This window comes from Mus musculus, chromosome 18 (assembly GCF_000001635.26).
Source record: "Mus musculus strain C57BL/6J chromosome 18, GRCm38.p6 C57BL/6J".
Classification (NCBI taxonomy): Eukaryota; Metazoa; Chordata; class Mammalia; order Rodentia; family Muridae; genus Mus; species Mus musculus.
In genome coordinates, this window is record NC_000084.6 from 25,740,846 (window position 1) to 25,768,252 (window position 27,407).

General features: G+C 46.9%; 1 protein-coding gene and 1 long non-coding RNA gene across 76 annotated transcripts in view; one reads left to right on the forward strand and one right to left on the reverse strand.

Moving 5' to 3' along the window:
- Positions 1-13,675, reverse strand: part of Celf4 (CUGBP, Elav-like family member 4) — a 276,901-nt gene extending 263,226 nt beyond the window's left edge. For 65 of the 75 annotated variants that reach the window (NR_155529.1, NR_155531.1, NR_155523.1 and 62 more), the window contains exon 1: positions 12,497-13,312. Coding sequence is in view for 63 of the 75 variants with exons in the window: in NM_001362293.1 (NP_001349222.1) it covers positions 12,497-12,782 (286 nt within the window). In the remaining 12 variants the exon portion in view is untranslated. Of the gene's footprint in view, positions 1-12,496 lie in introns of all 75 variants that reach the window. The other 10 variants (XM_030250270.1, XM_030250267.1, XM_030250269.1 and 7 more) reach the window with 1 other exon arrangement.
- On the forward strand, positions 13,651-21,149 carry Gm32896. Its single transcript, XR_003952585.1, has 2 exons — positions 13,651-13,723; positions 14,104-21,149. It is a non-coding gene; the product is annotated as a predicted gene, 32896 (long non-coding RNA).
- Positions 21,150-27,407: the final 6,258 nt, after the last annotated feature.

The window sequence follows — 27,407 nt, forward strand, 5'->3', positions numbered from 1 at the left end:
CTTTGATTCACTGAGGGTCCCTGGAGTGGAAGGGTAGAGGGAATTTTGGAAGAACAGTCCCTGGCCAGAGGACACTACTACCCGTCTGTCTAGCAGTTATCTTTCAGCCTAAATGCACACCTTTGCCCAGTGGAGACAATCTATTCATCCGCTGCTCCTCTCTCCTCCCTAAGCATCAAGCTTGGTCACCCTGGTCCAGTTTCACCTTCTCCCCATTCTCTGTTTCAGGAGATCTTCAAACTTGCCCAAAAGAATTGAGGTAGAATAAAGTCTAAAATAAATGAAACAGCCTGCTTACTGCAGCAGCAAAGTGACAGCACTGAGCATGTCTTAGCTTTTCAATAAAATGATTGTTAATTGTATTTTCTTAAGACCAGAAAAGAAACTAAAACCTTGACCACAAGCCAGAGGTAGTTCTCTTGCCCTGTGCCTCTGCAACTCCAGTGAGCCGGACTTCCTGTGCTGCATGGAACCTGGTGACGGGTGGATATGTAAATCAATCCCTAATCCATCCTTCTTGGATTTGGCCACGGACACAGCATGTGCTGGCATGATGTGAGCCTCTACTGGGACTATTTGGGCATTCTCTTGAAGCAGTCCAGGACCATGGTGGTAGTTTGGAATCAAACTACATCAGGCCCTAAGTACTGACAAGATTTAGGTTCTTTCTCCAATACAAGCAACCTCCTCATCATGTGTGATTAAAAATCAACACTGTACTAAACTAGGCTATCATTGCTTAGCTTTGAAATGAAATAAGTCTCACATAGGTTGAGGAATGATAAATACTTTCTGAGTTTTCTGGTTACTTTGTGTGTCCTTATTTAGTTTGTGCTTCAGACCCAGAACCGACTTGCCAAGAGAGACAAGTGTCCCTGGATTCTGTTATCTTACAGGGAGATGTTAGCCCTCACCCTTATGGTGTGGGAGGGGCATGCCAGTGGAGGCATCAACAGTTCTTTCTTTCCACAGTGCCTGAGTTCCCTGACTGTGGAAGGTTGCTCATTTGCAAGGGGGCATCAGAAGTGTGTGAGTTCTTTTTCTCACCGTCAGAGGGCAGGCGACAGCCAGAGGAGATGAGCCCTCCTCCATAGTTTGGGGACTCCTCCCCACTCTGCAAAGGGTCTAAAGCAGAGGTCAGGCTTTGGTGCTTGCTGGTGTTCTCTTTGAATCGGCCCAAACCTGTGACTTGTGGCTGAGGGATGAGCAGGGGAACATCTGGGGAGATCTAAACTCTGTCACCAGGACCCACCTTTCTCTCTTGCCTTCCGAGACCACTTTGGGAGACAGACTTGAACTCTGAGACCTGAGGGGTCTTAGTGAGGAGGCTGGTTGGTGAACAAGACGGAGGGAACTCCGTCTGGGTCCTGAGTCCTGGCTACTGAATGAGATGTGGAACAACATGCCACTTGGTGGCTTCCTGTGGGTGGGAACAAGTATGTTTGGGATCTGATGTATCCAGTATGCTAGGACCTGAGCACTTGTTTATGTGAGAGAAAAATCTTCCTAAAGAGACACTGCTCTCTACTTATCCATAAGTAGCTATATCTTGACAACCTTTACAATCCAAGGCATGCTCCTGCTCTTTCCAGGTCCTCTCTCAATTATCAATTCTGCAATAGGCCTGGGCGTGAAGGCAGGCTCCCTCCAAACTGTCTTGTTGGCTTTGAGAAAAGAGAAAGGGAATGAGAAGATATTCTTTTGGGTTTGGCTGGTGGAGTACTAACACTGGGGTCCATCTCCTTTCCTTCCTGTGAACACTTCCAAGGCACTCAAAGACCACCAGAATGAGCCAGAGCTTCCTTGTTAAGGAGAATATAAAGTTTGGGTGAACCCCAAAGCAATACTAAGGTCAAAGAAGCCTGACCTTTTTTTTTAACCTCTCGTTGCAAATAGAGATAAGGCTAGGTGGGAGCTAGTTTTCTAGATTCCAGAGCATTCTCACCTTGTTACCAACGCATACAGAGAACCCTTGAGTCTCTATTTTCAAGACTATACTTGGGTGACTGATCCAAACAAATGCTTTTCCTCCTGGACCAAGTTGTGATGTGTACCCTGGCATCTCCAGGGCCCAGTTCTCTACTGTGTCAATTGGGCCTCACTGCTTCAGGCTCTCCCTACTTCCTTGGAGACAGACCTCTTCCCACAATCATGAGGAAGACCAATGATGCTCTTCATGTTGCATCCGGTGGGACCAAGTGAAGTACTGATTTGATGTAAATATATGGATCTGTTGCATGGATAATGATTAGGGGATCTAATTTCTTTCTTTTCCTGTCCAGAGAACATCTCTCCTCCACCTCACCCTGCTGGAAAAATCAGAGGATGGAAGGGATGCCTCCATTCCCTCTGGGCTCATCCCAGGAGTTTATGAAGCCTCTGGGAACAAGGTCTCCTCTCCCACTACATAAACACTCCCAACATCGTCACCTCCCTGTATATTCTTAGAACCAGTCAATATGATTAATTTTACATGGGCACAATTTCCTGCTATTGTTGTGGAGTCCTCCTGGCCTCTCCCATCAGCAGCAGCGTGACACCATTTCTGGTTATATTGGTCAACCAAGATATTGATATTATTAATAATGGATATCTATATGCTAACCTTTGTCCACACAACTGAATCACTCTGGGCTGGCTGTCACATTTCTTTAAAAGGTATTGATAAGCTCGTTACAGGAAGGACATGAACATTCCTCAGTGTGTACTCTCTATTTCAAGCACATGTGAAAATCTACCTACATTGTGTAAGATGGGAGAGTAAGGTAGATGTTGTTTGTAAGAAGACATCTGTGTACATATGCTTGAGGGGTGTGTGTGTGTGTGTGTGTGTGTGTGTGAGAGAGAGAGAGAGAGAGAGAGAGAGAGACAGAGACAGAGAGACAGAGACAGACAGAGACAGAAAGACAGTCAATCTTGAACACTGACCCTTTCAGAGCTGATCAAATAGAGCATTGTAGGGAGGTAGGAGGACCAGACAGTCTCTACAAATACACTGTGATGTCGTGTTTGATCTTTGGATGCCTCTTGTCTCCTAGGACTTTCTAGAGAAGGTTTGACTTTATAAGGATATTGTTAGGTTACCTGCCAGCTGAGAGATGGCATTCACTGTGATCTGTCTGGCCAGCACTAGTCACAGAAAGGCACATCAGAGTCCATGCTACAGGCTGGACTTGAGCAGCATGCTTCCTCGATGACTTGGTTTATCTGCGCACAGGCAATAATAATTCATCTGGCTCTACTTTCTTAAGGCCAGAAGCAGGGAGGCTGACTCAGCTCAGCCTCTCCATGCTCTGCAGCAATTCCCTGGTCAGAAGGATGCTTGGCAGGCCAGCAGACCTTGCTGATTCCATGAAGTGGTTCAGCCTTGAAGGCATGCTCTCTCTCTCTCTCTCTCTCTCTCTCTCTCTCTCTCTCTCTCTCTCTCTCTCTCTCCACACATGTGTGCCCAGGTACCCAGACCTCACTCCTGGGCATCTCTGGGTCTACTGTCAGGCCTCCCTCCATGGATAGGGAGGTGTCAGAGATCATGTCTTTGACAACTGGCTCGACAGTGGTCCTATCCTGTAGAGGCCCACACATACTTCTTTGTAGTGAGTGGTCCCTCACTTATCCCTGTGCAAAGAAGATGGCTAGTTAGAGCAATCTTCTGGATCCTCAGATACAGCGTATGAATAAAGCAGACATGGATTAATTAGGTGTGACTGCATCATTAAATTAGAATAATGAACACACAGTCACGTATGGCGTTCAAATCTGCCTAGAACAGCTCCATGGGCTAGTTTCAACGAAGTCACCTGTCAGTTTGTAGGTCTGGGGGAAACTGGAAAGTGAGGTTCCTGTTATAACCTGAGCAGTGGGTTCTCCAGGCACCACCTACCCCACCTAGCCCCAGTTAGCGCTGTCCTTCACTGGGTGCTCAGCACCTACAACTGGATCCAAATAACATGGTTCAATATAGCATCATCTATGCATGCTTCAGGTGTGCACATTTCTCAGCATGAAATACAGCAGAGGCACAGGTGCTCAAGAGATGGGAGGGAGAAGTTAAAAGGTGTGGGCAGCGGATGGGAAACGTGTTGGTTGATGTGTGGCACACACACACACACACACACACACACACACACACACACAGACACTGAGACACACACAGACTTAGAAATACACGCACACATACATAGACACAAACACACAGACAGACACACAGACTTAGACACACAGACAGACAGACAGATGCACAGACTTATACACACACACACACACACACACACACGGACACACACGGACACACACACACAGACAGAAATACACACACACATGCATAGACACAAACACACAGACAGACACACAGACTTAGACACACACACACATACAGACAGACACACAGACACACAGACTTAGACACACACACACACACACACACACACACACACACACACACACACACCTTTTCTAGTAGCTCTGTTTCCATGGCATCTATTTTTCTTTTACCAACACACTCTCCACCGAGATTCATAGGTGAAATGAGTTTTAGTTGTATTATTTTAGAAACAGCTGTGGAAAGACAGCCCCAAGCCCTCAGCCAACACCACCAATCACACTTCCTGTCCTAGGACAGACAACTGTGCCGAAGAACTGGTTGTTTTTTTATCACAAAGAAGAGAAAATCAACGGTTACGAAGGGAAGAGAATGAGAAGCTTGCTGGCCTCACTAGTGGGTCATAGTGCAGCCCGATGCATGGGAGCTGTGGTAGTGAGGTCTATTAAGTGTGCAGGAACCTTTGATCTATAGCCTTTCTTAACAAAGATGATAATTAATTAAAGCAGAGTGTATTGCAATAAAGTAACATCGTGGTCAGTTTGTGCAGGGCTGTCCAGAGCCAGCCTTCCGGAGTTGCTCTCAATTAAGCTCTTGCAACAGCAAACCGGCTCATTATCAATTTTTTCCTTCTGAGTTTGATCCCTATTTCTGGTATTCACAGATCTAGGACTATGTCTTTCTTCGTGAGGGCACCCATTTATTTATACTTGCAGACGGCTACATAGGATCTGCTTCTGAGCTGAGCTGCTGGGAATAACTGTTTTAGAGCCTCAATCAGCTCATGCTGGAGGGGAGATACAACAGGGAGAAGAGGAAAGAAATTTGGATCGAGTGGAAGGGGAGAAACCTTGCGAATGCACAATCCTGAAAACACCTAACTTGAAGGACTCAGAAACCCGAGGGATTTCCAGAGTTGGTAGAATTGCTGCAAGAGCCCCGCTCCGTTTCCATGAAGTAAGTTCCTTGTGACACCTGGCTGGGTGCAAAAACATAGCCACAGCTCTTCCACAAGCTCTACATGGACATCAGGTGGGAATCGGTGTCTGAGTCCATCAGAAGTAGGAGCTAAGAACTTTGGCTGCCTCTACAATTACCTTTCTGTCCTAGCACCTTTAACACTATGTTTACGGGGCCAGTTGGAGCATTTGCCTCCCTTTTCAGGCCCCAGTTTGAGATTGAGTAGGCTTCCTTAGCAGCAAGGATGAGGAAAAGAGGGAGAGGAAAGGTAATGGCCAATGAAGGGGTAGATGAGTCAGGAGGGAAGGGCAGTCACTGGTCCAGCTTCAGAGGTGATTGGACAAGATCGGATTCTTTCTGCCATTTTTAGAGAGACCATGCATTTAAAAGACTTGGAAAAAAAAAAACAGAATTAAGGGGTCAGGGAGAAAGGAATGTGCTGCCTTGTTATAAAGAGCTCAAAGGGAGGGTAATTGGGTGTCTGCCACACCCTGATTGCATTTAGAGAGAATGCAGCTCAGTGCTCAGAGGGCTTGTTAGGACTAACTCAGCTTGTCAGGTGGAGAGAAAGAGAAGAGGGAGGGAGGGAGGGAGGGAGGGAGGGAGAGAGAGAGAGAGAGAGAGAGAGAGAGAGAGAGAGAGAGAGAGAGAAGCAGAGACAGAGAGGGAGGGAGAGAGGGAGGAGAGGGGAGGGCAGAAGGAGAAATACAGGAAGAGGGAAAGGGTGAGGGAGAGGGAGGGAGAAGGAAAGAGTGAGGGAGGGAGGGAAGGAGGGAGGGAGGGGGGGAGGGAGGGAGGGAGGGAGAGAGAGAGAGAGAGAGAGAGAGAGAGAGAGAGAGAGAGAGAGAGAGAGAGAGAAGAGAAGAGAAGAGAGAAGAGAGTCTGCTGGGATGCTAGGGGCAGTGTGTGGGGTGGGGAGACTCAGTCCTGCAGAGAGCTGGGCTCTGTGGCGGCCTTCTCAGATTCCTGATTGAAGGTCATTTCTAAAATGAGTCAATGGGTGAGGAGAAGCAGGCCAGACTTCAAAGAGTGATGGGTGGGGGATGACGATGGGATTCTCTTCCAAACCTGGACTTCTGAGTGGAAAAACTAGCCAAATAAAAATAAGCACACCTCCACACTGCAGCCTGGGCACTGACAAGCCAAAGCCACAAGTTCTGAGGGGAAAGATGTATATAAAACGAGGGCAGTGCTTCTTTCTAGATTGTTCTCTTTCTCTATTACTCCTGGTGTAGTTCCCTTCATATTATCTCTGTGCTGCCCGTCCCTGCCCTCTCTTGCCTTTGCATACGTGTGTGTACAGCACCCACACAGGTCACAGCATCTTCCTGCACCTCACCCTCTGGTACTCACAAGCATACTGGCGTTCACACCCTCTGTATGGTTCTTCTCTGTGCATGTCACATGGGATTCCCTCCCAAGCTCCAAAGCCACTTTGCTCTCAACCACTGTCACACAGCACACCCAGATTCCAGCTGGCAGTTGGACTCTGTAGCGTTGCTTTTTAAAATTTCTGCCTGCAATGTCGGGTCCCACTCACTGTGTCTCTCCCTCTCTTATACACCCACACCACCCCAAGCCTTTCTCAGGTAAGATCACTCGGTCAAATGGAAAACTGACCCTCTTTCAGGGACATGGAAGTTGTGCGCTTTGTAGTGTTTTCCTTAAGTCTGTCTTAGGCAGAGTTGGAGTCAGTTCTTTGCTTAACTCTGAGGTAGGTCTTGGCTGTCTTCTCAGATATTCTCTCTTTTCCTGGTTTATTACCTAGAACAATGAGGGCAGTGATACTAATCACAGTAATGGCGATCTGGTATCAGATATGTCCCTGCAACCCAGCTCTTAGATAAACAAACGAACGAACGAGCAAACAAAAAACCTGAGAACTTTTCAATGACTGCTTATGGAGTTGTAACCTCAGTATGTACTTTCTAGTTGTTTTCAAGACATGTCTTCACTCAAGAAAAGCCTCGGTTTTTCTTTTGTTTTGTGTTTGAGAAGCCACAAACCCAGGTCCACTGGAGGAGGTAGTGGAAGGGGTGAAGAGAACTTCAAGGGGATTCTTTCAATACATCCTAGAGTTACCATTACAGACTGGGCTGGGTGCAGTATGTTAGCACCTCTCTGATGAACTGCAATGAAATCTAGGCCAGCCCCTCTCTTCATATATGTGGAATGCAGTTAACCATTTTGTACATAGATGGACATTTGTGCACATGTGCATGCTAATTTGCCTGTAAGCTGATTTGCAGAGCATCCATTTTAATGATAAATATAACTATTTTCAAAGAATAAATAACTACCAATCTCTTAAATAAACCAATCATTCCCCTACTTTTTCTTTGCCTTTAAATAAGACCCATTGACATCTGGAATCTGGCAGCATTTAAATGGTTAATGTTGCTCTGACTTCCATTTGTCTCTAAATCATTGCTACTGCTCATCTTCTTTTTTTTTGTGTGGAAATTTTAGAGTACTTTCTTGTTTTCTTAATCGGGGCACCTCATTTTTCCTCTCCCTGACAAAGTAAAGCTTTCTTTGAGCAGTTGTGGGTGTGTAACAAGTCACCCAGCTAGCCTTTTTCTCTGGACAAAACTGAGTTTTTATTTTTTAGAGTAATTTAAAAAAGTCCACCTTCACTGGCCTGACACACATGCTGATACTCAGTTTTTCTGTTTTAGACTCATTTTGAAAATGGAAACTAGATAGTGCCTTGCAGTTTTAATTCACCTGTAAGTACAGCAATAAAAAAAGCCATTTTGGCTAAAATCAAGAGGTGGAAATTTGATGTTCTGAAAAATGCTTGTGTCTTTAAATGAGAATATAAAATGTAATTTTGTGAAGATAGTTACAGATTACCAAAACATAACCATACCCTCCATTTCTTCCTCCCACTTACATAACAAACAAGGGGCTTCAGGTGTGTCTTACCTAGGTACAGATAAAATAAGAGGTTGTGCAACGGATGGTGAAGATATATTAAAATGATGCCTTTCTTGGAGACAATCCACAGGAGGTTCTGTTACTCAGTCCCCACCCTTCTTCATGGAGTGCGATAGTACGGTAAGCTGGTGCTCCCACAGCAGTAGTTCTGAGGTTTGAAGCCCCTGCCTTAAACCAGTCTGTCACTAGAGTACATTCTTGATCATGCAGTAGATAAAAATCTCAAAGCATAGTAGCTGCTCAGGTACAGAGCTGTTCTGACCAGGTAATAAGAGGGACTCTTCTGGGGACTTGGTTGTTTAGATTAAAATGTATTGCAGGCTCTCAGAACAAGTGCACATCAGTGGTAAAGGCAGTGTAAACCTTTGGGGACAACCCTATGTTTAGATTACATTAATTCATAAATATTATACTAAATACCACTTAAATTGGACTTAAATGACTTCAAAGATAATGCATTATAATATGGCTATCCAGAGAGCACTAGTCTTTATGCATCCCAGTAACTCAGTCTTTGCTGCCTCCTATCTTGCTAGACAGGACCAAAGTTGTGAATGGATTTCTGGCTTATCCGTGTGTGATGCAGTGATGTGTGAGTATGTGCATGCGAGTGCATATGTGTACACACGTGCACACAAGCATGGATATGCATGTGTTTTTATGTACCTTCAGTCACTATCTCTGTTCACTATGAAACAAAAAGAATAGAAGAGAAGTAAAAGAAAGATGAGAAAGTGGGTTGACCTGTTCCCTTTTTCCAGGGAAGAAAAATTCTACAAAACAGGGTGAAATTGGCCCTCAGCTCATTTCTGCTGCTATCCCGGGAATTGGCCTCTCTCTTGTTTGATCAATACTACAATGTCTTTCTCTTTGGAGCCTGTAAAAACAATCTTTCCAAAAGTGCTTTGAATTGGGGAGAAGAGAAGCTCCCAGTTAGCGGGAGTTTGCATTACAGTGAGCTTTCTTCTGTGCGTATTGTTTCTTTGAATTTTGATTTGGTCCTTTTTCTTTCTTTCTCTCTCTCTGCCTACCACACAGATCCCCTTCCCACCAATTGCTTGCTGGTCTCTAGGGGGCAAATTTACCTTTACAGTAATTATTCCACTCCACAGCTGCAATTTGCTGTTTGCCAATCCAACAGCCTTTTCTGGATATGGGGGTTGGGATGATCATAACACCCACCCACTCCCTCCTTCATGGACTCCCAATTTGACTGGAGTAATTGCCTTTTAAGGTGCACTGTACGCATGGCAGGTATTCCATTAACCCTTGGAGCTCCTCCCTTTTTTAGTTACCTGAAATGGCAAGTGGCCAAGAAATGGATACCCACCTGAAACCTCACGAATATCATTTATTTATTTATTTATTTATTTATTTATACCGATTTTAAAGAACCAACCCTGCACACACGCAACCCACAATGAAGGTCAGTGTCTTGTTAGGTCTCTCAATTATATCCCATCACGATTCATTAGAAGTTAAACACTCAGGAAAGGGGGAGCAAGGACCACAAATATGCCCTGAAACCAGGCTTAACAAAGGCATAGCTCTATCCTTAGCTTTACACTGTCAGTTTAGAGATTGGGAAGATGCAGAAGCCAAAAGCAGCTTTCATCCTTCAAGCCTCATCATGCTTTTTCACTTAAGAGTAATTAATCACCAATGGCAGGCAAGTAATTTTTTTAAGGTGGCCAGAGGCTTATTTTTTATCAGGATTAGCTAATAAATCAGACTGCATCATTGAAGTAGGAGTTCAAACTCTACTAGGGCTGAATAAAACAGCCCTCAGAAATGCGTGGATTCATGCAGCTCTCCAGGAGCTTCTTAATACTATCAGGGACATGGGGGTCCAACCCCGAATCTAAAAAATCAGAAGGACAGAGAAGCAAGACCTTTAATAAGGAAAATATATGCCCAAATTATGAAAGGCAAGGGACAACAGTGAGACACTCAGTATGTCAGAGCCACGGTCCTGTCTGTCACAGACTGAGCCAGTTTGTAAGAATTATTTAGAAAATAAAGTTTTGCCTGTCCTAGGAATCTTGTATAAACAGGTACATTATATATACGTGTGTGTGTGTCTGTGCTAAACCTTATACAAATGATCAAATGCTTTACTATAACATAAGAGAGTTCAAATTACACTAGAAGCAAAGTATTGGCCTCAGCAAGGGATTGCTGAGGAGAAAACATGAGACCGTATTAAAGTTTATCTGCACTAGAAATAGAGGAGCAATATACTACTCCAATCTGGAGCCCATAGAACACCCAGCTCCTCACAACTGTCTTTTACCTCTAGTGGGTTCTGTTTTTTTTTTTTAAAAACTTTGAAATATTAAATTACTACACGAACTGATTGTGATGATGGACAGCCTCTCTCCTCTGTGCTGTTAAAATTCTATCATTACTATTTTTAAGACTGAGGACCTATTAGAATGACAAAGGTTTGATACAAACCTTGATTAGCTTCCAGGGAGCCTGATTGGAAAGGGAAAAACTACAAAGACATGGTTGATTCCAGAGGGAGGGAAAAGGAAGTATTTCTTTTTCTAAATATTATTTTGAAGCTTGCCTCCCCCTTCCCCCTTCCAATCTCTCTTCTGAAAAGACATTTTCTCCATATTGGATAAAGGTTGCTCTCTCTCTCTCTCCATGACAGCCCCCCCTCCCCACACCAACAAATCTAGTATATTTCCATTCTGCTGGGTTCTTTGTGCTACTCAACATGTCATTAACTTTAAGATTTACTCCTCAGCATGCAAGCTGGAAGATGCTAAAGCCAATAAAAACTGCTCTCTGGGACTCCAACTAGAAAGACTTTGGAGCTCTGTTTAGTATTCGCATGGAGGGAGGGCTGGAGACTGAGGGTGGCTGTGGTAGTGAAAACCCTCAGCTGCTTAGAGAGCCACTCAGCTCTGCGCTCTGCACCTAATGTGCAGGAGGATCAGCTATGTTCATAGCCCATTTGTGGCCAAAGATGAGGCTGCTGTCTGTGTGGAGGTGGGTATGTGTGTGTTTTCATCTGCAGAATCACCAGCTCGAACACCGTATCTTTGGTGGCTCTCCACACTACTGTTTATTAAAAATGGAACGTCCATACATCCCTACAACTTCCTTAGCTCCGTACTCCTTCCCTGCCTGGCCATCAATCTCTCTCAGAAAGCATTTAACTTGCCCACACAACTCCAACACCGATTAATCCCTGGTGCACATCCTATACATTACTGTTAGGAAGCAGAGCACTGGGCTAATTTCATCACCCACAAGACACCCACACACATTCTACAACTGAACTCATTTGGGGGCTCTGCCTTAAAGATAATAAAACAGGGAGAAAACAGGCAGGCTGCAGACAATCTCATGACCACTTTCTTAAAAGTTGTTAGATTTTAATTCTTTGATTATTCTGTCCCCACCTTCCACAGGCACTCACTAACAGTGATTGCTTCTAGGGAGAAATAATGTACTATAAAGCTTACAGTATGGTGAGTTTGTGATAAATTAAGGCTTACCTTTCAAAATGCACCTCTTGAATGCATAATATTATTTCCCAAATCCCAGCCTCACTGGGAAAGGAGATTGTTCAGATTTTCTAGACCCCTCACTCCACCCAGGGGACGGCTCTTTCCCTGCTAATTCTTGCCTTGGTTTTTATCAATCCTTCCAAATATTGAAACCAGTACCTTCTCACCAGTCACAAGACAACCAGACTACTGAGGCACACATCTCGCTAGGGAGAGTTCACTGTTAAATTAATAGCAAAATAAAAATATCTCTTTGAATTTGTTACCCCTCTCCCTTTTAAGACAGCTGCACTCTGCTCTTCTGGCCCATGCAGAAGAGAGCAATTCCTCTAGTGTTTTCAGCACCACGGCGACGGACAGCACCCCAGATCCCGGGCAAGCTGAGCGCCCGCCAGTCCGCTCAGTTTTTTGGGCTTCCCGGTAGCAGCTGTCCCCATCCCAATCTTTCAAGTCTCTGGACCTAAAGCCCACAGCCCTGTTTTCTACCCTCATCCATTCTTTCTTCCAATCTCCTATCTCTGTTGCCCTCTCTACGGCACCGCTTCCATCGGCTGTTCGCCTCAAACCCATCCTTGTCCCGGCGAACATCTCCCCACACATCCCAGCTCGGTCTCTCTGCCGGAGCGCCTCCCTCCTCGGCGCCCGCCCGCGGCTCGCTTTCGCCCCGTCTCTCTCTTGTCAGTCGCTGGCCGGCCAGTCTGCTGCCCGCCCGCTCCTGCTCCCCGGCAAAGTTGAGAGGGAAAGGTGCTCTCACCTTTGTGCATGCCTGTGAACCTGTCCTTCAGAACCGTAAGCTCGTAGATCTTGCCGAACTCCTCGAAGAGGGGCTTGAGGTCCTTCTCATCCAGGTTTCGGGGGATCTGCCCAATGAACAGCTTGATGGCATCGTGGTCCTTCATGGGAATGGTCGACGGGTTCCCCGGGCTGTGGCTTAATCCGTTCATATGCCCGGCGCTGCCCGGGCTGCTGCCTAGCCCGTTGGTACTGAGGCTCGCGTTGTCAGCCTGTCCGTTTGCTAACGTGGCCATCTTTATATACATAGAGAAAAATCTTTCCTTTTATTCTTTCTCGCTCGCACTCTCTCGCTCCTCTCCCTCACTCGCTCGCTCGCGCTCACACACGCACACGCACACACACACACTCACACACACACACACACGCACACACACTCTCACACACACACACACACACACTCACACACACACACTCACACACGCGCGCACACACACACACACACTCACACACACTCATACACACACGCACACACTCGGGTTCTCTCCCCTTTGGTTTCCTACACCTTGCTCTGCTCTGGGCTCTCGTTCTATTTCTCTCTTCTCTCTCTCTTCTCTCTCTCTTCTCTCTTCTCTCTCTCTCTCTCTCTCTCCCTCTTCTTCTTCCTTCTCTCTCTCTCTCTCTCTCTCTCTCTCTCTCTCTCTCTCTCCCTCTCTCTCTCTCTCTCTCTCTCGGTCTGATGTGATTTTTTTCTTCTTCTTCTTTTTTTTTTTTTTACATTGAACAGACAGGATCTCTGTCCTTTCGGTTTAAACAGGCTGGACCGGTTCAAGTTCCCTGCCAGACCAGGGGTGGGGGCGGCGAGGGCGCGCGGTAGGAGGAGGGGAGCGCGGGGGCCAGGGAGTGGGCGCGCTGGGGGGCGCACGGCGGCGGGCGGCGGCCGGGGGCAGGGAGGCCGGGGCGGCGCCGGCCTCGCGCCTCCCCCGTCGGCGGCCCCGCGGAGCAGCAGTGGTACAGTCCGAGACGTCCCCCGGCTATAAATAGCGCCAGGCGCATGGCTCTTTGGGAGGCGCTGAGATTCCGGGTCCCGCAGCCGCGGGCAGCGGGTGCCTGTTAGCTACCGTGGCTCTCGGTCTCTTCTTTTCGCCTTTTTGGGGTTATTATTATTACTACTTTTTTTTTTTTGTAATAGCAGCAGGTGCAACCTTTTGTATTTTCAAAGCATTGATTTTCATTTTCGTGTGGGCAGGTAGGGGGGCGTTATCCACTTAGCTGCGCTCTGTTAGGGCGACAGGCGGGCTAAGCGAAGGCAGGGAGGGCGGGCGGGGCGGCGGCACAGGCGGCGGTGGAGGTGGAATGGGCGCTTTTCTCTCCCATCTGGCTCCATTTATTTATTTATTTAGACTAGAAAAAGCCAACCGGCTTGGAGGGAGTCCGCCCAGTTAGCTGAGTATCCATTGATCATTGTCGAGAGAAAGAAAAAGCTACATAAATGTATATTATGTGGATGGATCTATAGTCAGGAGCTCTAGCGCGCGCTCTTTCTGTATCTCGCCCCCTTTCTCCTTCTCTAATTCCCAACCTGCCAGAGCAGAACCCAAATTTTTCCTTCCTATTCTGAATCCACAGACACCGGATCCACCTGAGAGCACGGGGCTAGGAGAGCAGCCCAGGCTGCGTCAGAGTCTCAGGGAATAGAATTCAGCTCGGTTCTCCGTCCCAGCCCTCTGAGAAGGCGGGAGGGAATGTTTGAGTCCCGGACGACTTTTCCCGTCCGGAGAGCGGCAGCCAGTGCAGCCGGTGGCTTGAGGGAGGAAGGTAGGAGCCAGGTGGGGGGCCTCCCTCGGCCGGCTCGGGCGGCGGCTGCGGAGGAAAGCTCTGGGCGCGGTGGCGGGAGAGCCAGCTCTGGGGAGCGGCTTGGTTTTTGCCCTCGTTTTGTTTAACTGTAGCAAATTGGAAATTTCTTTTCTTAATTCACTGTCAAAGAGATGAACCCCCCCACCCCATCCCATTCGCCAACCCAGCTGCCTCCGGCGGTAGACCGGCGCGGCTTGTTCTGCCCCGCACTACCGGATCCAGAGGTGCGAAGCTGGAGTCTTGAGCGCCGGGTCTGGCTGCCCCATCGCTCAGCGCGGAACTCCAGCCCGGCCCGCGGGGCTGGAGCCTCAGCTGCGCGCGCGAGGGAGTGGCAGGCGCAAGAGCTGTCCCGCCCCTGGGGGCGAATAGTGGTAGTGAACTTGGCTAGGGCAGCCGATTTTCATTCTCAGCGTGTTTACCTGCACCCCCATCCTCTCCAACGTTTGCTTTTCTAGGCTTCAGAAACCCGGCCAATTAAAATAACGCGCCATACTCCCTTAGGCTGCAGAGCCCGAGGCTGGGACGGCACAGGCGGAGCTGCTTAGACTATCCACCCCCCCCGCACCCCCCCCCGCACCCCCCCGCCCCAGGCCTCCGCTGGCCACTTTCTGGTTTTCAGGGTTTTCTGTTCATAACCCTGAATTACATTACTAGACGTTGTGTTTAAATTTTAATTTAAAGAAGCGCTACCCTAACAGTCTGAGAACAACAACAACAACAACAACAAAACAAAAACAAAAACAAAATCAAAACCTCCCAAAACAGGCAAGCATTTGCTACTACCAGAAGGGCTGTACACTCCAGAGGCATATTTGGTCAGAGGGCCCAGAGGTTCTCAGCCCTATGGTTGACAGTCCCAGGCACAAAACTGACTCCAGACACTCCCTTCTGAGGATGGGGTCCTGAACCCAACAGCAAGAACAATTCTGAGAAGAGCAGTGCTTTGTTCATTTAAAAAAACAAATGTCCTGTCTTTGCTTTTTTGAAGCTGTGTGTGAGTTTCCTAGGTGTCTAGTATCTCCTCTTAGAGACTGGTCTAAGAATCGCTGAAGTTGATGAAGTGGAGAAGACCCTCATCTGCAGAGGAGGTTTGTGCTTGTGTGTTTTGTGTGCCTCTGAGATGCTGTAATAATGTGAGGATGTCTTCGGTAAGCAAGCTGAAGTGTTAGTGTGTGACTGTGTGACAGGTGTGTGCAAATGTCTTATTAGTACTCTGTGCTGTTTGTATTTCTCTCTCTCTTTCACTCTCTCTCTCCTGATCAGGATATCCCAGGACACATGTGCAGAAGATAAGGATTATTCATATTCACCACCCAACAGCATTTTGCTGTGCTTGGATCTCAGGATCTCATTGTGGAGTGAACAATATGTTCTTCCATAACAGGAGAGTTAATGAAAATAATTTCTACTTGAGGTTCCTTTCTCTCTGCCTGCCTCCCATCCTGTCAAAGCAAAGCCTTGGGTATATGAAGCTGGGAAGTGAAAGGAGCCAACTGAGGAGAAGGAAGGAACTGCTCAGAGGAGGACCCCAGAGCAGTCACCATCTTCTTCCTAACACCACCCCAGGTCCAAGGAAATCATTCACATCACACATGTTGTTATTCATGCCATTATTATTATTATTATTATTATTATTAACCACTATGCAAGTCAGAGCAGTAGTGTCTTGGCAGGAGTGAGTGAAATATTTAGGGGTGTTAATGAAAGGGGTCACCTGGATATTTCAGATTTACCTGCTACCTCTCATGCTTCCTTCAGGACTGACCCTCCCTGTGTCCTGTCTCTTAAAGTGTTTACCCAAGGCTGGAAAGAATGACTTCCTACTTAGGTGAGCTTCTGCCCTCCTCTGCAGCCCACCCAGTGATAGTGACACTGTTTGGATTTGGGCTTAGCTCTTGGAAGAGGAGGGCATCTACTATCCATTGCCTCTCTGACAGGTGTCTAGGGAGTTACTATAGGACCCCTCAGAAACCTCCCGGATGCCAGGTCCCTTCATGTGAAAACGGCAGTTGAAGAGGCTCCTGGCAAAGCATTACTGTTTTAAAGGTGCCAAGCTGCACTTGTAGGCTTCTGGCTTTCTGACACAGCAGAGTGTTAGGGGTAAAAATATTGCAGTCGGGTGTCTCAAAAGAATGACTAGAGGGGCAAGACCCCTGGGATATGTATGGCATGTGCTTAGGCTGGCTTTTTGGTACCCTTGTCCTTGATATTCTAGGAAGTGTTAAGTTCCCCACCCCGCCCCTTAAATCTCAGATCATCAAAGAGAAATGTAATTAGGGAAAGATAGTGGCAAAGTATTATTCACAGTGACATTTAAGTAGACCTAGACCTTTTTCTCCAACTGTCACTCCATGGCCACAATTATTCCATCCACTGAGAGAGAGGAGACCAGCCAATGGAAGGGTAACCTGGGGCAACAGCTTTTTGTTTTCTTTCTGGTTCAGGAGTGAATGCTTTGTTGCTGACTCATCTCTGAGGACGTCAGGATGTCCTGTGGTGGTGAAGGTGTTTGAGGACAGATAAGGTCACTTACCTCTGCTCCTCCTCTCCTCTTTAAGGAGAGATTACATTCTCTCATGGCACCGCATCCTCCTTCTAGCCATCTACCACTCCCTTCTCTCTGGTACCCACGGAACCACACACGTTCAGACCTGCTTTGGCTGTTGTGCCTGTAGCTTCCCTTCTACTTGGTCAGAGAACAAGAATCTAGTCCCTTCCATTACTGTCACTCCCCGCCACCACAACAGAGATGCTCACATACGGGTACTCAAGATAGTGCTCACTGATAAATTTAACTTGTGCTTATTCCTCTGCTCCCAGAGAACAGGAGATATGGCCCTACGTCAGCACTCTGTGGGAAGGATTCAGGGTCAGGTGTGAGAACACATGAGAGCACAGCCTCATGAATTTGCCTGGCTTAGCCTGGAGGCATAACCACTCAGCCATCCTTGCATTCATCCAGCCCCTCTGATCTCCCACAGGAAAGGTTGGAGAAAAGACACGTCTGCAAAGAGCTCACTCACTGTCACTGTCACTGTCACTGTTAGAGAGCAAAGTCACACCAAGCGAAAAGCCCCAGAACAGCAAACTGCAACAGATGGTTAAATGTCTTCCAGGCTTGAGGATTTCCACAAGGAGGAAATAGAAAGCAGAAAGCATACAAGTTGAGGGTGAGAAGTGGGATGAACTAACTGTGAGGTGGGTAGTGGCTTAGAGGAGAGAGAGGTTCTTGCGAAGCAGGATGCCAGGGTATTCTACTGCAAAGAGCTGGAGAGCGGCCTGCTTAAGGCTGCAGAGGGTGTGGAGCACAAGCTGAGTGCATCTCCCTTCTGTAAGTGTTGTTTGGGTAGAGACCGACTCAAGTCATTGTCCAAGAACAGAGTGCATGCAGGGTCACAGGAGCCCTCGGAGAGGGTGGAGCTGTGTAGGCATTGGCAGCCAAGGAAGACTTCCTGGAGAAGGGGGCCATGATGTGGTTCCATGGGAGAGAGCACTCAGCCTCAGCTGAGGCAATGGTTGGAGTGACCCAGGGCGGGAGTGAACAGTCATCTGTGGCATTTCTAGCAACAAGGACAGGCTCCCAGAAGCTCCCGTAGATTAGGTAGAGGGTGAGGAAGCAGGGTGGGACTTGGAGGGTTTAGCCTTTTGTGAACTGAGCCATAAGCTCAGAGTTTCCTTGCCCTTGAATAATTTGGGAAAGCTCTGTAATATAAAGCTCAGTGAAGAAGAGAAAAAACAGTTCTCACCACCTCTGTTAATTTTAGCAGCATCTTGTCACCACCAAAAGACCTCCTTGTCCTGTTCTGAGCCCACAGCAAACCTAGCCAGGGAACCAAATTTATTAGAGGGAAGGAGAAAATAGGAAGATGGAAGCTGTATGTTTGTTCTCCAGGGCCGCTTAGAAGAATAGAACATCACTAGGGACACTAACTAGTACCAGGTACAGGTACTGGTAGACAACGGTCCCCTATGCTGTTTTTCTTGCTATCTCGATCTGAAGGACACACTTCCTTGGTCCAGTGTGGGCTGGGATTCTCCAGTTGTATTCATTGACTGGTCAACTCCTGTTATAGGCTTTTGCCCCAGTTTCTCAGTTTTGTTGATGACAGGCTGCCAGTGAAAGAACAGCATGAGAACAAAGGGATTTCAAGTCTAGGTTGGGGACATCCTGTGTAGTCAGAGTACAGAGTCAGATGCAGGAGAAGGTTATCATTTTCTTGGACTTCAGCTTTCCTGTCTGTAAAATGGAAGCAAAAATCCTTTCTCCAGCCCCCTTTCTTTCCTCCTCTCCTATCTCAGAGACAGCGATATGTCTGAGGTTTTCATGTAAAAAAAATTATTATTAAAATGAGAAAGTAGGGATTGAGGTATAAACAGGAGATAGGAGAAGGAATATAGACTTAATGATCTCCATTGCAGGGCATCAGTGAGCTAGGAACTAGCTGGTTATCTTCCCCAGAGTATGACTGTCTCTTGAAAGAGGACTGTGCCCAGAACTGCAGAAGCAGATGTCTTGAAACCTGCCAGTTTCAAGTCCTGCCTCTCCCACTTATTAGCTGTATGACTTTGGACAGGTTGTTTAGTGTCTCTGTGGCTCAGTTTCCACATTTGTAAAATCGGCAGAGATACAGAGCCTGGCTCGTAGAGTCGTTGTGAAGATTAAATGAGTAAGTGCAGGTAAAGAGTTCAGATCAATGTCCGGACAGCCGATAGTATTGGAGCATCACTAACAGGCCTCTGGGGGCTGAGGGAATGCTCGAGCCCCTCCCAACTCCTGCAGGACCACAGGGTTGAGCCCTAGAACTAGGTGCCCAGTTGTGAGGTGGATGTGTGGCTGTGCTTACAGACTGTACTCTGATTTCCTTATATACCCCCTGGGGATAGAAATATTTAGATATCACAAAGCTGTATCACAGCTGTCTTCTGGTGGCTTGTCCTGTGTACCTGCTGCTAGCACTCTGGACCCGTCTTCTTACCTGTGAGGTGTTACAGAAGTAAGTCTTTTTAATTGTGATGTTTTACTAATTAGTTTTTAATTATGTTAATTTATTGTACATGAGCCCTGAGGTTTGCAGACACTAGCTCACTTGGAAGCTGGAATAGTAGGTTGCGTTTATCACACAAAATGCTGTGCTGCACGTCACTGCAGCATGCCTCATGGTTTCTCTAACACTCTTGAATCAGCAAGTCCTACCTGGGCTTTCTCATCCTAACTTTTTCCATGGCTGCAAGGTACTTAATCTGGTACAGAGACTCAACACTGTCAGGTTGGGCAGATAAGGAGTGAGAGCTGGGTGAGGCTGGGAGGACACTGGGTAGGGCTTAGGAAAGTGAGCCTTCACCAGGCCAGGCTTCTAAGAATGGTTATGCTGGCCAGACCCTTGGACTTGCTCACTTTGGTAGAATTCTCCTGGAAAAGCATGCTGGACCTGGTACTGCTGCAGACATGTCCAGTGGTCTACAGTATAGCACAGTATTGCTATCTACAAAGTTTACATGCAAGAAGAATCATGCAATGCAGCCTTTTTTTTTTAATCCCAACAATAATCACACAATTCTTTTAAAAGTAAGTTTATAATTTTGTGTTAGGCTACATTATAGCTATTTTCAGCTGCATGTGTCCTGTCAGTTGCAGGCTGAGCACCCTTGGAACAGCTTGTCAAAGGGCCTACAGTCATGTGGTCTGGGAGAGGCAGCAGAAGTTGAAGATGAGGATAATGAATGCATGGGCCGTCAGGGACCTGGGGGGGGGGCGTAGACAGAGGCAGGCTCATGTTCCAAGTTGTGTTTATCTGTGTGGGGTTGGGCATGTAAGCTTTGCAGCAAGGCTGTCGGGATTTGGACACCATGACCAGGAGTTTATTGTCTAAGGATAAAATAGAAAAGCATAACCAATAGCACAAGACTGAAGGAGATATCAGGAGTTTGGGAAGGACAAATGTAACAGGGAGAACACCTCTCTCCAAACACATGTGCAGAAGGGGTGGGTCACCCTATGGGGTTCATCCCTTCCAGGTCATTTCCACTGTCAAATAATAGTGTCCTGCTGCTATAAGGAATATGCCAAAGAAGAACTCTCAGTTTTAAGGACACCACATTTCCCTCAACACTCGCCTGACTGCAGCCTTCTTTTAATAAGTTTCTCATCCTTTAAACTGTCCATGCGGAGTTGTGTGTACAAATTCTGGTCCCTTGCCCAATGCACATAGTAATGTAAGTTTGTCTCAGAGAGCCTATTTGAAAGAAATACACTCTATAAATGACACCTGAACATTTACTGTGTCAAAATCTGTATATGAGGCATATATTTCACTGCTGAATATACACACAGATAGGTTCATGTCTTGTACTTAGGAAGAGAAACAGTTTGGGTTCAGGACATAGTTTAGGAATGTCTGAAGTACATACATGAGAGTCTGAGTTCTGCTCCCCAGCTCTGATAGCAAAATCCTGGTACGGTAGGGCATGCCTCTAATTCCAGCCTCGGGAGGTGGAGAAAGCTGTATTCTTGGGTTTGTTGGGAAGTCAGTCTAGGTAAGTTGGTGATCTCCAGGTTCAATGACTCAAAAATAACAATAAAAATGATAATGCACTAGGGCTTAAGAGATGGCTCAGTTGATAGGAGTTTGTGCTGCTCTTTCTGAGAATGGGAATTTAGTTCCCAGCACCCATGTTAGGAGGTTCATAATCTCCTTAACTCTAGTTAACCCAGGCAACCCAGTGCCCTTTTTTGGTTTAGGCAGACACCAGTGCATGAGTACACACACACACACACACACACACACACACACACACACACAAACACACAAACACACAAATAAAACAATACTATAATTGAGGAAGACATCTGACTATGACTGGTGTTTCCCATACCACACATACACACACACACACACAGACACACACAGACACACACAGACACACACAGACACTCACAGACACACACACACACACACAGACACACATAGACACACACACAGACACACACACACACAGACAGAGACAGACAGAGAGAGAGACAGAGCAAGACACACACACACACACACACACACACACACACACACACACACACACACACACACACACAGATATCCAGACAATTTTGCAAATGATGTTCTCAGAGCCTCAGTTTCCTCATAAAACATAAGGGTGCTTCCTTTGATGGTGGAAACATTAGAGGAACAATATTCGGTGCCTGTCACATAGCAGGGTACATAACACATGTTATCTATGCTTACAGTCAAATCAAGTGTCTCTACCTTAGACATAAGCTGGTGCACAGTACCCATTGGGAACCTGTGCAAGGGCAGGAGATTTTGTAAGAAGAGTTAGTGCAGGCCTCTTTGGAGCAGTCTTCTCAGTGGTATTGGGCAGACGATAAGGATAATTAGTGGGAGCTCAGTATTCCCGCTTTCACCCTGGACCTAGTGGAAGGAGTCTCTAATAAGGTGTGAGGGGGATGCAAAGAAGGGCATCAGGGCAAGTTCTCATCCCTGAGGTTTGTACCACCATAGCTTAGAGATTCACACCTACATTCAGACCAGAGAAGGGCTCATGCTAGTGCATGCAATCAGCAGCCCCATCTTTTAGAGGTCCCCTACCTGACACCGGCATGCACAGTCTAGGGAGACTTTTCCCCAGGCTAACTTCCCGTCCTCACTCTGGAGGGTGGTCAGGCTGTATGATTCACTTGTTGGCCCTGTGCCTTCTCATTGAATCACAGTGTATTTGATCCATCCTGGGCCAGGTGGCTGCTCTCCTATGTCCCAAATCAGGACTACTGATCTAGATTGAGTCCAAACTGTAGCTGGGGAGACCTGGCTAGAGTAAGCGCATCCTGGATGGTGGCTCTGAGCCTTTTATGAGGTGCTCCGGAAAGTCCGTTTTTGGAGAACGTGTGTCTGGTGCCCATTGACCTGATTAGATTTCTTCATTGGCTTTTATCAGGACTGCTGCTGTGAATTAGCAAAAGGCATGATCTTGTCTGGGAATCTCCATGAAGAGACATCCAGTCTTTGTGCTTCTAGGTTAAAGCTTGGAGGAGCTGGGGGTCATCCCCACATTGTTCTTGGGGCTTATTTGGTCCAGTAGCATTTTTCCTACAGGAACTAAGGAAATTCCAGGTATTGGGGATCAATCTCTGAATTACCCCAGTCTTGTGGTAAAGAGCAGAGCGAGGCTCACTTCTCCCAATAGCAAGCCTAGGATAGGGCCTATAGGCCCCTGGAGCAGCCATGTCATATAGGCACTGGAGCACACTGACTGTCATGAACGAATGAGGAAGTTGCCTTTGCTTCTGACAAATGCATGAATACTGATCTCTAAATGGGTATACAATTCCTCTGTTCGAGAGCGGGATCTAAGGGAAAGAGAAGGCTCTGAGAGGTAAATAATCCGTGTTCCCCATTAGCTGGGATGACCTAGCCAGGCCCCTGGGCTCTTACACCTTGAAGCTATATGCCTGTTTCCAGTTCTCAGAGAGTCCCTGCCCTGCTTCACACTGGCCACTCAAGTTATATCCTTTCAGGAATGCCAACCTCTTTATTTCACCCAAACAGCAAAGGGAAGGCCTGAGTCCCAAAGGAACTCACTGTGGGCTCCTAGGTCACTGCTCCCTCCTTGGACCTCAGTTACTTGCTTTATGCCCTTAATTCTTGATTTGATGGCTTGTGGGATGAGGAAGGAAGAGAAGGGACTGATTCCTAGGTACTGTGCAGGAAGCACACCCCACAGTGACCAGCCTGTCCCCTGTCACCGATGTGTCCCTTGCTCTGTCCTGCTCCTGATGCCACAGCAGCCCCAAGAACACAAAGACCAACTCAGCTAGTACATTCTTCTTCTTCTTCCTCCCCATTAGTTCTTCCAATCACACTTAACAGCCGCCTGGCTTTTGGCCGCAGCACGGTATATAATAACCTGCAATTATTGTCCACTTAAACTGTCCCCAGGGCCTTGTCTGTTGCGCTGCCTGGCTTGTACCGCTGGCCTGCTGATTTTCCTGTCAGAGTCAAAGCCAATGGGAAGAAAGTCCCTGACAGGGCCAAACTGACAGCCTGTTTGGCAGCGCACCACCTCTGTGCCTGCAGCTTCCTTAGAGACAGGGCCACTGAGGAGACTACCTCCAGCCACGTCTTATCTAGCCTGGAGCCCCATGCTTTTGACCTATTCCCAGGCTTTCTCATCTAGTTCCCACTTCTCTATACCCAATGCCATCCTTTTAGCCTCAGTACCTTTGTTTACCCAATGTATACAGGCTTTTTATAGGCTATATTCTTCCTCCCTATATCCTTCCAATGAAGGCAGTGGCAACTTACACACAGGAATGTTGCAGAGTAGAAAGGTTTGTTGTCTTTTAAAGGCTACAGAAACAAGGAGTAGCAGATACTCAAATCTTACTTATTTCAATTTTTGCTGGGTAACCTTCTCTCATAGTAACAGGTTCTCCATGTCAGTGGTTTTGCTTGAGCCTCCCTTTAACCCCAGGAAATCTGTCTCCACCACCACCACAGTGATAGCTGTCCTGCCATTTGATTCCTGAAACATCTCTGCATGCAGATACATCGCTCTCTCGCTATCGCTGCTTATTACTCCTCCTTCTTAAAGCTGCCTGCTTGTATTTATGTGAGCATCTCTGGAGCCCAACACTCACTGCTTCTGACAGGAACGTCAGTCATCTGTGTGGTCAACCAGTGGACCATGTCTATGTGATGATGGTGATAATAAAAGACTTCTAGGATGTAGAAAAACATATGGGTCTTGTGCCACTATGGGGGGGATTACAGAATCTGAGGGCACTTGTTTTTACACCACCCCACCAGAGACAAAAACGAGTGGATTCTGAGGCTCCCTGGTAGGAATGTTGATCTCGTGGTGTGGTGCGGAGGTTGTGATGGTAATGGTGTGTGTGCTTGCACAGTCCAGAACACAGGGGTGATGATGTTTGTAGAAAGTGAAAACCGTAGGGTTGTGATGGGTAGAGTCTCTTGACTTCCAGGCCAGGGAAAGCCCAGGGATGGCAGCAGAGTGAGACTCTGAAAAGCTCCGTATAGGGAAAGTATTTCAGGCTCCTGTTTCACTGTCAATCCCTGTGTAAGGAGAAACAGAGACTCTGGGTCATATTTGGTGAGTCCACCTTATGTCCAGCTTTGGGCCAGATTCCCCCCAGCAATGACCTGAGAACTCTTACTTCTGGCTTAGGGAATTCATCACCGGCCACAACCCTTTCCCATTCTTTGTTTTGCAAAGGCTTCTAAACAAGCAGCTTTGCTGGAAAGTAGTTTGGGGGCAGCCCGGGGCCTTCTCTGGTCCATAATATTTTACAGGTTAAGTTCAAGCCTGTCATGAAGGCAAACTGCCAAGGGGTTGTTAGGACCTTCTGTCTTTTGTGTCACTAGTGTAGCATAAGGCAGGTAGAGGGCCTGTTATCTCAAGGTGCCAGAGACAGTACCCACCCAGTTGACCCTGACTCTACCCCCCTTTTTTTTGCTTTTAGGTTAAATATAAATAGCTTGCTGGTTGGCTTTTGGCCTTTAGAACTGGATCAAGACTCTTCAGGAAGGGGCTGGGGAAGGATTCCCTAATAGGGACAGCTACCAGAATAAATGCCTGAGAGAATGGTAGTCACACATTGATCTTCATTTCCTTCAGCTTTATTCTCCTCTCCCTCCCACCTGTGCCCAGGCAAAAGCCTTCACTTCAAAAGGAGTATAGGGCAGCTGCTGAGGTTTGGTTTAAAAGCTGGTATGCTCATGCAGGCTTACATGTGAACACTTGATTTCCAGCTGGGGGCACTGTTCTGAGAGGTCGTGGAACCTTTAGGAGGTGGGCCTAGTTGGAGGAAGTGAGTTGTGAGTTGATAGGGAGGGCCATCTGCTTTCCAGATGGTTTGCTTTCTGTTCTGTCCAGACATGAGCAAGCTGCCCTATACTCCGGATGCTACAGCCACAAAACATGTGTGCACACACGTGTGCGTGCGTGTGCATGTGTGTGTGTGTGTGTAAGACTTCCATCTTGTCTTCCTGCCTATAATGGAAATACTAAAGGCACAAAACAAGGTAAAAACTAAACATCAAACCTCCTCCTTCCCTTAAGTTGCTTCTTGCCAGGTTATTTTGCCACAGCAGACGGAAAAGTAGCTAACACTCGGCCTCTTTTGCTGTCATTCAATTTGCTGTGAACAAACTCTACCAAAGGAGGTTCCACGCCCACAGCCTAGCTGGCCTCTGTGGTATGGGAAGCTTCTTTTTCATGTGTCGGTAGGGATCGTGGGCTATCCTGTAGCCTTGATGGGCTCTATGAGAGGCGCAACCACTTTCTTCATGATCTCCACTCTAGTTAATAGTCCCTGGGTACCAGGTAGCGACTTCTGGACCTAAGTGTCTATGACATTTACCTACAATCTCTGCAGTGAAGCCCTCTCCCGTTCTTCTAGGTGTCCTGGAGTAGACTCTGTCTTCTGGTGTTCCTACTTAAAAAAGGCAACCAGATAGTCTCTGAAATTTCCTCCCACCTAGGCAGAGAGGATGGGTGGAGGGAGAGAAGCTAGGGGATAGTGCTTAAGTCTAGATTTCTGCCTAAGCTCACTATGCTTTGGCTCCTTGATGAAACCTAGGCTGCTCCCAGCCACCCCACAGGAGGGAGAGCTCGCTTTGCAGCTTTGAGCTTCCTTTGGAATCAGCCCCTTTCTTCTCCCATACTGACTATGCATAGCTCTTCATGGTTCCTTCTGAGATAGAGGATGAGGCTGCCTGGTGTGTAGCTTTTTACCTGACCTTCCCTTTCCTTCCTTCCTTCCTTCCTTCCTTCCTTCCTTCCTTCCTTCCTTCCTTCCTTCCTTTCTTTAGTTTTTTGATCAGGACAGCTTCTGAATATCTATCCCCAATGTAGAGGACCCTGGAGAAAGGTCCTATAGTGCTGTGTGGGTGCAGCTCCAGCTGGGGACATGGAACAGAGTATTGGGAGACTTGAAAACCAGTGCCTTGGAGAACCCTGTGGTATATCAGAGTTGTCAGTCTGCTTAAAAATGTACAACATCAAAAAATTTTCAAGGTAGCTAGGACAGCAAGTTTTGATCATCTTGGTCATCCTTAATGATGAAAGCTTGGCATCTTAAAGCAATTCATTTGTTAAGTGTTTAGGTAGCTTGCAATGATCATCCTCGGGTACCACAAGAGGGGACTGAGTACGGATGTAGCTGGCAGGCTCCATATGTGTATACTATGGCATTTAGGGATGTGTGCTGCAAAGCCTAACTTACCTCCTCTTGTTTACAGGCTGCTTGTCCATGATTGGCAGAGATGTATGTGTATAGGTGTCTACATACACCTTCATTGGGGCTTTTTGTATTTTCTTTGTGTTGCTAATGTTTTTGGCCTCTGGGGGTGCTCTGTATATACAGATACACAATTTTAGAATCAGGATTTCCAAGCTGAAAGGTACCCTAGGCATCTTCTAATCTTTTCTCATTTTATTCTTTTGGCAATTAGCAGCCTGAAAGATGAAATGATTTGCTCCGGGTCAGATATATCAATCAATCAATCAATCAATCAATCAATCAATCCTTTTTCCTCTAGTGTACTTGTTTGCTTACTAGTCTGTCTTTTCCTTTCTATCCTTCTCTATATCCTCAGCTAGAGCTGATCCTGATAGATAGTGGGGATGCCGCTTTCAGGAAGGCTGTTAGAAATTGCACAGGACCATGGAGGTGGGGGGCTCAGCAAGTGCCAGTATTTCCTGTATATCTGGAGCCCAAGGGAGCAATGCTTTGTTCTCTGGGTGGAGCAAGGAGGAAGAAGGGAGAGGCCAGGCTCCATTGTTACAAATCCTGTTTTCAACCTTTTTCTTCTTCCCTGGTTCCCTCCTTCCAGGAGCTGGCTTGGTCAACTCAAGGGTGAAGGAAGGAGGTAGCCAAGTGGCTACCTTCCTTTCAGCATCCCTTCCTCCAACTCTAGTCATTTAGACTCTGCTTCCTATACCCTTTTAGGGAAGGAATACATGCTATTTGTCTTGCATCTCTTGCACAACAAAATCCTCTCTCTAATCCTGCTCTGCTGATGCTGGAGTTTGGCACTCAATTC